General features: G+C 34.1%; 2 protein-coding genes across 2 annotated transcripts; one reads left to right on the forward strand and one right to left on the reverse strand.

Moving 5' to 3' along the window:
- Positions 1 to 1,647: 1,647 nt before the first annotated feature.
- LOC127839816 (uncharacterized) lies at positions 1,648 to 5,410 on the forward strand. Its single transcript, XM_052368202.1, has 5 exons — positions 1,648 to 1,663; positions 1,757 to 1,990; positions 4,116 to 4,352; positions 4,553 to 4,786; positions 5,406 to 5,410. The coding sequence occupies exons 1-5, from the start codon at positions 1,648 to 1,650 to the stop codon at positions 5,408 to 5,410; spliced, it is 726 nt and encodes a 241-aa protein (XP_052224162.1).
- A 72-nt stretch (positions 5,411 to 5,482) lies between these two features.
- Positions 5,483 to 13,218, reverse strand: LOC127839817 (uncharacterized). The gene is made up of 7 exons (XM_052368203.1): positions 13,164 to 13,218; positions 12,726 to 12,959; positions 9,393 to 9,620; positions 8,899 to 9,132; positions 6,537 to 6,773; positions 6,103 to 6,336; positions 5,483 to 5,487 (listed from the first exon to the last, which is right to left on the reverse strand). The coding sequence occupies exons 3-7, from the start codon at positions 9,406 to 9,408 to the stop codon at positions 5,483 to 5,485; spliced, it is 726 nt and encodes a 241-aa protein (XP_052224163.1). The 5' UTR covers positions 9,409 to 9,620; positions 12,726 to 12,959; positions 13,164 to 13,218.
- Between the last annotated feature and the right edge of the window lie 7 nt (positions 13,219 to 13,225).

Below are 13,225 nucleotides of genomic sequence, written 5' to 3' on the forward strand. Positions count from 1 at the left end.
AGTTAAAATGGTATGAATATATTTACAGTGGTGTGGAACTCCTGATGTGGTAGCCTAATATGTAAATTTCATGACGTTTCAGGTGATGAGTTTAAGAGCGGCGCTTGCATTGGCAGCTCGATATAAACATATGCAACATGAAACTTATAACTTGATCAGTGGTCACATATGAGGAAATATACATCATTAACATGTAGAAAAAAGAATAACTTCATAAAAAAACGTGCATGTATTATTGTTATACGCATGAGCCACGTTCAAAAGCATATATTAAGTATGTGATACACCTGAAGTGCGTGTTCTCAGTATTAACAGTTGGAAATAGGCATGATCTCAAATATGATAAACGTTTTATTAAAAAAATCAATTCTTACCGTTTGAGGTGTAGACAACTCCGTGTTATGCGATGCATTCCAATACGTGATGTCAGTTGATTTCGTCAACGTACAGCGTCCTGTTTTATTAATACAAATTGTTCGTTCTCATATTGGTCTCTGTGACAACAATAAATGCTATTTAAAAAATCAATACATGTTTGGCTGTCTCTAAAAGTCCGTATCTAATAACTACCAGACAAATGTAATTTAACATAGGGAAAATATATATTGCCTTTAGGTGATAATTTTGAACATACAAAAGACATCGGGTTTAAAAATTGAATACCGAACCGCAAGATAACCAATGGCCAATATGTATCGTTAAAGCAGCAAACAGTACTTTTCAATTATTGGAACTGGTTTCACGGAATTAATTATTTGTTTTTTATGGTATGATTAGTATAATGAACATGAAGAACGTCAAATGATCACATACATTTTGTCCGATCTGTCTGTAAAGTTGTCTTTGTAAAACGATAAAATTATAGCACTATTATGTTAAGAGATAACGATAAAAAGGTTACGTTATAAAGCTGATATAAAGCATGTAAGTGTGCGTGATATTTCAGTTATGTTCGTTGTTTTATATTATATTTAACTTGATATTTGTCACACACGCTGATGTCCCAAAACGTATGTTTGGACACAGAAGCATCCACTATATATTTTTCATCGGACAAAAAGATATAAGGCCAACAGTGGTATTCAGCTGAGAAAGTTTTTTGCGAAATCAACAATGCAGTTCAATGAGTTGAACACTCACAATTCAACGTTTTAGAGAAATCTACCATGCAGTTCAACGAGTTGAACACTCACAAATCAGGAAGAATATAGTATATCGTGGAAAACAGACAAAGGGTCATAAATCCGCCAAAACTCATCGCATCATCAGTTCGTATAATCAACTAGGCATGAGGGTCATTGACCTGTGAAAGTTTGAGCGGAATCCAAACAGTAGTTTCAGAGGAGTTTAACAGGCAAAATTTTGGGACTATTTATCTCAAAGTGGAATAAATGATAAAAGGACATAACTCGACCAAAACTTAGCACAGCACCAATTCCTTTCTTTACGATCATCTACAAAATATATCGTTCAAGTGTGAAAGTTTTAGCGAGATTCATTAAGTAATTATATACTTAAGACTACAAGGAACATTTTCGGACTAATAGTTTTTGGTCACAGTAGTCTCACTGCCGCGGCAAAAAACAGAGAAGAGGAAAACGTTCAGTTATAATTGATAAACCAGCCAAAACCACGGAGTATGCTAAGATGAAAATACTTTATCGTGTTTAAATACCTAAAACTTAAATTACCTTTTAGTATAATACATGTGTTAGGTACCTACACTGACGTTTGCAGGGTTTTGTACATTTTGTAGTTCGGGCAAAGCATTCGCAACCAGTAAATGGACGTGTAGATATTAAAAAGAATCTACTGTTTCATAATGAAACATATAATGTGATATGTGATGACGGATTCTTGTTTGTTAATACTTGGACCGATACATTCCTGGCTCGTGGTGTCAGTTCACTGGGTGTCTTGAATGACAGGGGGAATCTTACAGTGATTTCTTACCCCAATCTAGCTTACACCTCTCTTGAATGCAAGGACGGTATGTACTTGAATTTATTTTTACTTTATACATTAAATAATTTAATTCGGCGTAGCTCTCTCAGAACACGTTTGATCTATATTTTTCGTGACAATGTTTATATATATTAATTATGGGATATGATACGGTTATTTGTTTTGTTACCTTATACGACAAATTCGATCTTTGTATTGGAGTTCGGACAGAACCTTGGTCACCAATCAATGGGTACGTTAATACAACGGCTAATCTGGTGCATCATGGTCAAACTTACAACGCAACCTGTGACGACGGTTTCTTTTTCTTTAATAATAAAAGAAACACATTCTTGTACATGACTCAATTTGTTTTGTCGCTGAGAGTCGATAATGAACTGGGTGTACTAAAAGTTAAAGTAACGGCAACCTATTTAAAGTACTAGCGTACCTTTACTCCCTCTACTCTTGGTGGCGATTTTGGAGTTAATTGATGTCGTAATCAGGAATTTCTTTAAATACTATAAACTTTGTCTAACGACAGTTGATCATTAGCATCCATGAGTGAGTTTCCAACTTATGCCTTTCTCGGCGACACAGGTAACAACTTTATCCACCTATAAAACAGTGATTACCATAGCGACAATTTACCTTCTTTGCAATCAGCTGGCGTTCAAAAAATAACCTTTATGGCAAAGTTATCCTTCCTTAACATCAAATGGTGTTTTGCAATCAATAACTGAGATTATTGTCTCTTTAGTATCATGTTATTTGCCGAAACATCAATGTGACTTCTTAATACGCTACACGTTTACAACATAACATTTTAAGCAGCTTGGCTAAAAGATAACCGTTTTTTAATTTGCGGAGTCAAAACGCTCGTCACGAGAGAGTACTATCAAACAAAACAAAGTAGAAAATACAGTTAACATTACAGTTTATTATTAAAAGTATCCACGTCGTAAAGCCCTAATTACAATCAGAATAACGTTTGGATTTTTTTATCCAATACACACGGTAGTCCTTTCCAGCGTATTCATTTGCTGAAAAAGCTTTATAACAGCCATACTCAGACATTCTGTTTTTAACCAGGTTTTTCGAAGGAAAAAACTGGTTATTAGATTGGCGAATGCGGGCGGGCTGGCTGGCTGGCTGGCGGGCTGGCTGGCTGGCTGGCGGGCTGGCGGAACAAGCTTGTCCGGGCCATAACTATGTCGTTCATTGTCAGATTTTAAAATCATTTGGCACATTTGTTCACCATCATTGGACGGTGTGTCGCGCGAAATAATTACGTCGATATCTCCAAGGTCAAGGTCACACTTTGAGTTCAAAGGTAAAACATGGCCATAAATGAGCTTGTCCTGGCCATAACTATGTCATTCATTGTGAGATTTTAAAATCATTTGGCACATTTGTTTACCATCATGGGACGGTGTGTCGCACGAAAGAATCACGTCAATATCTTCAATGTCAAGGTCGCCACGACTAAAAATAGATTAAAAAAAAAATTACAAAGGGGGTTAATTTTGTTTGTTCATTTTAAAAGTTCAGTTTGAGTTTTCTCCCTTTATCAGATTTTTTTTCACAATGAAAACCTGGTTTTGTGACAATTTTGTCCCTTGTTGTTATTGTAGTGCTATATCTACATAAAACGTCATTCGTTAGCCTTTTGTCACGTGCTGTTTTACGTAATAATTGATTGTTTGTTTAGTTATCATTTTGTAAGATGAACATTAATATTTAAATAACCTATAAGTATTATGAACAGTAATGTAACAGTGCTGATGCCGAGCTTCTATATTCTCATTTAAGCTTATTAATGCCCTCTGTCGAATTGCTCTTGTGTCGTTTCATGTACAGCTAGTGTATATTTGACAACTTTTCCTGAATTGCTGAATGATATGATTTGAACAATGCGTCTATGTATCTACCTTTTTTTAATGTGTTTAACTTTCGTTAAAAAAATGGCTTGTGTTTTGTATATTTCCAGCAAAGGCTGGTTTGGTAATTTGGTACCCGATTATGGGTACTTATAAACGAATGGTTTAGGCAAGAATGGTGGAAGCTAAAATCTAAATAGGCAAATCGGTTAATAAGTTCACTTACAATATTTTACTCGTTCATTCTTTAATATTGTTAAAATAAATTGTTTTGTGATTTTCCAACAAAAGCTCGTTTGAAGCCATGGGTACCTGCCAATGGATTCACAGACACCAAAGCTTTGGCTTTTGTTAAAAATGGGGAAAGCTATAACGCATACTGTGGTAGCGAGTTCTTGCTGGCGAACACTACGACGGGAAAATTCTTAGTTGGTGATGTCAGAACACTTAGAATCAAGAATGAGTTGGGGAAATTTACATTGATTTCTAGCACCTTCAAAGAATACACCCCTTTGGAATGCAGGGATGGTATGTTGTTGACTTTACTTATACTTTATGTATTACAATCTTTTTTCGGCGTAGCTGTATACATATACTCCCAAAAATCCATGATTGCATAACAATAAAAATTCGTTTTTTTTTAATACTTAAAACTCAAATTCCCGTTTAATATAAAATATATGTTAGGTACCTACAATGATTTTTACATGGTTTCGTACATTTTGTAGTTCGGGCAAATCAGTGGCAACCAATAAATGGACATGTAGATATTAAAAAGAATCTACTGTTTCATAAGGAAACATATAATGCGATATGTGATGAAGGATTCTTGTTTGCGAATACTGAGAACGATACATTCCTGGGACGTGGTGTCGGATCGCTGGGGGTCTTGAATGAGCTGGGGAATCTTAAAATTATTTCTTACCCCAATCTAGCTTACACCTCTCTTGAATGCAAGGACGGTATGTTTTTGAATTTATTGTTACTTTTTACATTAAATAATTTAATTCGGCGTAGCTCTCTCAAAACACGTTTGATTTAGATTTTTCGGGAAAATGTTTTTTGTCTTTTTAATGAAAATGACAATAACATATAGAAAACAGGATCATTAAGATTATGCGATGTGCATAACCTTTGAAATGGCAGGCCTTAGTTGAAAAAAGGCTGACAAATGTGTCCGAGGGTACCCCCGCTAACCTGTTTTCAAAATGCGAAACGTTTCGTTCTTACACGCAGCGGAGATTCTAAAAATATTTATTATCACTAAAATAATAATTATGCATAAAATGTCTTTAAACTGATCTAAAATTATTCTAACTAGATTTTCGCATAAATGTAAAGCTACCAGCATTCTTGACCACAGCATTAATTGACGAGCATGCACTTGCATGTAACCGGTATTTGTCGGAAAATCACAAAACAGGCAATACAGTGTTTAAGAAAAAAATAAAATCAATGCAATACATATTTTATATGGCATTTTGTCGTATTAGCTAACATAATATAAAGTAATCAATAATCTCGGAGACTGCATCTTGCAAATATTCGTATTACAAAAATGTGTTCCAACCTTCTCAATAGTATAATTTATAAATAACTTAAAACAGTGAAATCGTTAAGAATAACACGTGACAACATTTGCAAGAAGTGAAATAAGATTATCCTTAAATGACAGATTAATACCAATAAAAAATCATTACCGTATTACGATCGAACACGCATCCAACAATATGCGATAGCATGCAATCTATTTCTCAATAGTATCTACACAATGTGTTTAAGTCATCAAAGTTAATTTATTTTCGAATAATTGATCACAACTGTTGTTCGAAATTCTATATATTATTATTCGCCACGTGTTAAATTAATAAAGAGGGTTGCATTTTATCTCCATCATAAAACCTATTCTAATACCAACACAGAGTATTCCTACGTTATAAAGAAATAATATTAAAAATATTTTATTTCAATTTTTAGTGATAATAAATATTTTTAGAATCTCCGCTGCGTGTAAGAACGAAACGTTTCGCATTTTGAAAACAGGTTAGCGGGGGTACCCTCGGACACATTTGTCAGCCTTTTTTCAACTAAGGCCTGCCATTTCAAAGGTTATGCACATCGCATAATCTTAATGATCCTGTTTTCTATATGTTATTGTCATTTTCATTAAAAAGACAAAAAACATTTTCCCGAAAAATCTAAATCAAACGTGTTTTGAGAGAGCTACGCCGAATTAAATTATTTAATGTATAAAGTAACAATAAATTCAAAAACATACCGTCCTTGCATTCAAGAGAGGTGTAAGCTAGATTGGGGTAAGAAATAATTTTAAGATTCCCCAGCTCATTCAAGACCCCCAGCGATCCGACACCACGTCCCAGGAATGTATCGTTCTCAGTATTCGCAAACAAGAATCCTTCATCACATATCGCATTATATGTTTCCTTATGAAACAGTAGATTCTTTTTAATATCTACATGTCCATTTATTGGTTGCCACTGATTTGCCCGAACTACAAAATGTACGAAACCATGTAAAAATCATTGTAGGTACCTAACATATATTTTATATTAAACGGGAATTTGAGTTTTAAGTATTAAAAAAAAACGAATTTTTATTGTTATGCAATCATGGATTTTTGGGAGTATATGCATACAGCTACGCCGAAAAAAGATTGTAATATATAAAGTATAAGTAAAGTCAACAACATACCATCCCTGCATTCCAAAGGGGTGTATTCTTTGAAGGTGCTAGAAATCAATGTAAATTTCCCCAACTCATTCTTGATTCTAAGTGTTCTGACATCACCAACTAAGAATTTTCCCGTCGTAGTGTTCGCCAGCAAGAACTCGCTACCACAGTATGCGTTATAGCTTTCCCCATTTTTAACAAAAGCCAAAGCTTTGGTGTCTGTGAATCCATTGGCAGGTACCCATGGCTTCAAACGAGCTTTTGTTGGAAAATCACAAAACAATTTATTTTAACAATATTAAAGAATGAACGAGTAAAATATTGTAAGTGAACTTATTAACCGATTTGCCTATTTAGATTTTAGCTTCCACCATTCTTGCCTAAACCATTCGTTTATAAGTACCCATAATCGGGTACCAAATTACCAAACCAGCCTTTGCTGGAAATATACAAAACACAAGCCATTTTTTTAACGAAAGTTAAACACATTAAAAAAAGGTAGATACATAGACGCATTGTTCAAATCATATAATTCAGCAATTCAGGAAAAGTTGTCAAATATACACTAGCTGTACATGAAACGACACAAGAGCAATTCGACAGAGGGCATTAATAAGCTTAAATGAGAATATAGAAGCTCGGCATCAGCACTGTTACATTACTGTTCATAATACTTATAGGTTATTTAAATATTAATGTTCATCTTACAAAATGATAACTAAACAAACAATCAATTATTACGTAAAACAGCACGTGACAAAAGGCTAACGAATGACGTTTTATGTAGATATAGCACTACAATAACAACAAGGGACAAAATTGTCACAAAACCAGGTTTTCATTGTGAAAAAAAATCTGATAAAGGGAGAAAACTCAAACTGAACTTTTGAAATGAACAAACAAAATTAACCCCCTTTGTAATTTTTTTTTAAATCTATTTTTAGTCGTGGCGACCTTGACATTGAAGATATTGACGTGATTCTTTCGTGCGACACACCGTCCCATGATGGTAAACAAATGTGCCAAATGATTTTAAAATCTCACAATGAATGACATAGTTATGGCCAGGACAAGCTCATTTATGGCCATGTTTTACCTTTGAACTCAAAGTGTGACCTTGACCTTGGAGATATCGACGTAATTATTTCGCGCGACACACCGTCCAATGATGGTGAACAAATGTGCCAAATGATTTTAAAATCTGACAATGAACGACATAGTTATGGCCCGGACAAGCTTGTTCCGCCAGCCCGCCAGCCAGCCAGCCAGCCCGCCAGCCAGCCAGCCAGCCCGCCCGCATTCGCCAATCTAATAACCAGTTTTTTCCTTCGAAAAACCTGGTTAAAAACAGAATGTCTGAGTATGGCTGTTATAAAGCTTTTTCAGCAAATGAATACGCTGGAAAGGACTACCGTGTGTATTGGATAAAAAAATCCAAACGTTATTCTGATTGTAATTAGGGCTTTACGACGTGGATACTTTTAATAATAAACTGTAATGTTAACTGTATTTTCTACTTTGTTTTGTTTGATAGTACTCTCTCGTGACGAGCGTTTTGACTCCGCAAATTAAAAAACGGTTATCTTTTAGCCAAGCTGCTTAAAATGTTATGTTGTAAACGTGTAGCGTATTAAGAAGTCACATTGATGTTTCGGCAAATAACATGATACTAAAGAGACAATAATCTCAGTTATTGATTGCAAAACACCATTTGATGTTAAGGAAGGATAACTTTGCCATAAAGGTTATTTTTTGAACGCCAGCTGATTGCAAAGAAGGTAAATTGTCGCTATGGTAATCACTGTTTTATAGGTGGATAAAGTTGTTACCTGTGTCGCCGAGAAAGGCATAAGTTGGAAACTCACTCATGGATGCTAATGATCAACTGTCGTTAGACAAAGTTTATAGTATTTAAAGAAATTCCTGATTACGACATCAATTAACTCCAAAATCGCCACCAAGAGTAGAGGGAGTAAAGGTACGCTAGTACTTTAAATAGGTTGCCGTTACTTTAACTTTTAGTACACCCAGTTCATTATCGACTCTCAGCGACAAAACAAATTGAGTCATGTACAAGAATGTGTTTCTTTTATTATTAAAGAAAAAGAAACCGTCGTCACAGGTTGCGTTGTAAGTTTGACCATGATGCACCAGATTAGCCGTTGTATTAACGTACCCATTGATTGGTGACCAAGGTTCTGTCCGAACTCCAATACAAAGATCGAATTTGTCGTATAAGGTAACAAAACAAATAACCGTATCATATCCCATAATTAATATATATAAACATTGTCACGAAAAATATAGATCAAACGTGTTCTGAGAGAGCTACGCCGAATTAAATTATTTAATGTATAAAGTAAAAATAAATTCAAGTACATACCGTCCTTGCATTCAAGAGAGGTGTAAGCTAGATTGGGGTAAGAAATCACTGTAAGATTCCCCCTGTCATTCAAGACACCCAGTGAACTGACACCACGAGCCAGGAATGTATCGGTCCAAGTATTAACAAACAAGAATCCGTCATCACATATCACATTATATGTTTCATTATGAAACAGTAGATTCTTTTTAATATCTACACGTCCATTTACTGGTTGCCACTGCTTTGCCCGAACTAAAAAATGTACAAAACCCTGCAAACGTCAGTGTAGGTACCTAACACATGTATTATACTAAAAGGTAATTTAAGTTTTAGGTATTTAAACACGATATTTTAATGTCATACATGCATGGATTTTTTATTATATATTTATTTTATCCACGCATGCATAACATTAAAACATTAAACATAAAAAAAAAATAACATTAAACCATTACAGATACGCCCAATACAAGTTTGTAATATATAAAGTAGCAGTTAAGTCAACAACATACCATCCCTGCATTCCATAGTGGTGTAGTCTGTGTAGGGGTGAGAAATCAATTTAAAGTTCCCCAACTCATTCTTGATTCTAAGTGTTCTAACACCAAACAAGAATTTATCCGTCGTAGTGCTCGCCAGAAAGAACCCGTTATCGCAGTATACGCTATAGGTTTCTCCATTCTTGACCAAAGCTTTGTTGTTTGTGAATCCATTGGCAGGTACCCATTGATTCAAACGAGCTTGTGTTGGAAAATCACAAACCAATTTATTAAAACAATATTACAAAATGAAGGAGTAATTTATTTTAAGTCAACTTATGTTATTAACAGATTTGCGTATTAGATTATAGTTTACACCATTCTTGCCTATACAGTTTGATAATACTCTCTCGTGACGAGCGTTTTGACTCCGCAAATTAAATAACGGTTATCTTTGAGCCAAGCTGCTTAAAATGTTATATTGTAAACGTGTAACGTATTAAGAAATCACACTGATGTTTCGGCAAATATCATGTTACTCAAGAGACAATAATCTCAGTTATTGATTTCAAAACACCATTTGATGTTAAGCAAGGATAACTTTGCCATAAAGGTTATTTTTTGAACGCCAGCTGATTGCAAAGAAGGTAAATTGTCGCTATGGTAATCACTGTTTTATAGGTGGATAAAGTTGTTACGTGTGGTGCCGAGAAAGGCATAAGTTGGGAACTCACTCATGGATGCTAATGATCAACAGTCGTTAGACAAATTTTATAGTACTTAAAGAAATTCCTGATTACGACATCAATTAACTCCAAAATCGCCACCAAGAGTAGAGGGAGTAAAGGAACGCTAGTACTTTAAATAGGTTGCCGTTACTTTAACTTTTAGTACACCCAGTTCATTATCGACTCTCAGCGACAAAACAAATTTAGTCATGTACAAGAATTTGTTTCTTTTATCATTAAAGAAAAAGAAACCGTCGTCACAGGTTGCGTTGTAAGTTTGACCATGATGCACCAGATTAGCCGTTGTATTAACGTACCCATTGATTGGTGACCAAGGTTCTGTCCGAACTCCAATACAAAGATCGAATTTATCGAATAAGGTAACGAAACAAATAACCGTATCATATCCAATAATTAATATATATAAACATTGTCACGAAAAATATAGATCAAACGTGTTCTGAGAGAGCTACGCCGATTTAAATTATTTAATGTATAAAGTAACAATAAATTCAATTACATACCGTCCTTGCATTCAAAAGATGTGTAAGCTAGATTGGGGTAAGAAATCACTGTAAGATTCCCCCTGTCATTCAAGACACCCAGTGAACTGACACCACGAGCCAGGAATGTATCGGTCCAAGTATTAACAAACAAGAATCCTTCATCACATATCGCATTATACGTTTCATTATGAAACAGTGGATTCTTTTTAATATCTACATGTCCATTTATTGGTTGCCACTGCTTTGTCCGAACTACAAAATGTACAAAACCCTGCAAACGTCAGTGTAGGTACCTTACACATGTATTATATTAAAAGGGAATTTAAGTTTTAGGTATTTAAAAACGATATTTTAATGTCATGCATGTGTGGATTTTTTATTATATATTTATATTACCCACGCATGCATAACATTAAAACATTAAACATTAAAAAATTTAAGATTAAAACATTACAGCTACGCCCAATAAAAGTTTGTAATATATAAAGTAGCAGTTAAGTCAACAACATACCATCCCTGCATTCCATAGTGGTGTAGTCTGTGTAGGGGTGAGAAATCAATTTAAAGTTCCCCAACTTATTCCTGATTCTCAGTGTTCTAACACCAAACAAGAATTTATCCGTCGTAGTGCTCGCCAGCAAGAACCCGTTATCGCAATAAACGTTATAGGTTTCTCCATTCTTGACCAAAGCTGTCTTGTTTGTGAATCCATTGGCAGGTACCCATTGATTCAAACGAGCTTGTGTTGGAAAATCACAAACCAAATTATTAAAACAATATTACAAAATGAAGGAGTAATTTATTTTAAGTCAACTTATGTTATTAACAGATTTGCGTATTAGATTATAGTTTGCTGTATTCTTGCCTATAGCATTCGTGTAAATGTACCCATATTCGGGTACCAAATATCCAAACGAACCTTTGCTGGAAAAATGCAAAACACAATTATTTTTGTTTTTGAACAAAAGTGAAACACATTAATAGAAGGTCTTTATGTGCAATTGTCACTAGATATCATACATTAAATGAATGTAAACCAACAGGAACAGTATCTCACCGGTATACGTATTACTAAAACAAGCATATACCTGCTAAATATTTACTTATATCATTTAATTTATAAAATACAATCGTTGTTTATACAAAGTTACTATTAAATTTGCAAGAAGGGAATTTCAGTAATGTATAACGTAACTAAAATAGAACGATCGCATCACGGAATTATACCTTAATATGTCAATTACACTACTTGTAGGTAAAACGCGAATATTATGTAAAACGATGTCTGTGTGATAAATAAAAAATATTTTAATCAATCAAACAATTCCGATTAAAGATCACATGTTGGAAGTAGCAACGTGTCAGAAATTGATTTGTAATTTTGATATTTATTCTCCAACAATGCAACATATTCATGGTTTAACCTGAATCCCACATATTTTATGTTTTAAATATAAAAAATAATATACCTAAAATGTCTTTAAACTAAACAATTATCATTACTTGATCTTCGTATAAATGTTTAGCTATCAGCATTCTTGACCACAGCATTTATTGACAAGAATGCACTAACATGTACCAATGTCTCAAAACCGTTTTTTTTTCGGAAAATCAAAAAACGCAAAACGGTGTTTAAGAACAATATAAAATCAATATTTTTTCGTATTAGCTAACATAATATGAAGCAATCAGAAAGCATGGAGACTGTATCTTGCAAATATCCGTATTGCAAACATGTGTTCCATCTTCTGAATATTTAGATTTATCATTGAACTTTAAACAGTGAAATCGATAAGAATAGTAAGTGAAAATAAATATTTGCAAGAAGTGAAATCAGATTATCCTTAAATGACTTATTAGTACCAATACAAAATCATTAGCATATCCCGATCGAATTCCTGTTAAGGGAAACAATTCCTGCCATTTAAAGGGTTATGCACATGACATAATCTTAATGATCTTGTTTTCTAGATATTATGTGTAATTTTCAATGAAAAGACAAATATCAAGAATATATCACGAATATCCTTTAAAAACATTGTCCCGAGAAATATAGATCAAACGTGTTTTGAGAGAGCTACGCCGAATTAAATTATTTAATGTATAAAGTAACAATAAATTCAAGTACATACCGTCCTTGCATTCAAGAGAGGTGTAAGCTAGATTGGGGTAATAAATCACTGTAAGTTTCCCCCTGTCATTCAAGACCCCCAGTGAACTGACACCACGAGCCAGGAATGTATCGGTCCAAGTATTAACAAACAAGAATCCATCATCACATATCGCATTATATGTTTCATTATGAAACAGTAGATTCTTTTTAATATCTACACGTCCATTTACTGGTTGCCACTGCTTTGCCCGAACTACAACATGTACGAAACCATGTAAAAATCAGTGTAGGTACCTAACATATATTTTATATTAAACGTGATATTTGAGTTTTAGGTATTTACAAAAAAGATTTTTTATTGTTATGCATTCATGGTTTTTTGGAAGTATATATATATACAGCTACGCCGAAAGTTAAGTGTGTAATATATAAACTAACAGTAAAGTACACAACATACCATCCCTGCATTCCAGATGGGTGTATTCTTTGAAGGTGCTAGAAATCAATGTATATTTCCCC

The sequence above is a fragment of the Dreissena polymorpha genome, chromosome 7 (assembly GCF_020536995.1).
Source record: "Dreissena polymorpha isolate Duluth1 chromosome 7, UMN_Dpol_1.0, whole genome shotgun sequence".
Taxonomy (NCBI): domain Eukaryota; kingdom Metazoa; phylum Mollusca; class Bivalvia; order Myida; family Dreissenidae; genus Dreissena; species Dreissena polymorpha.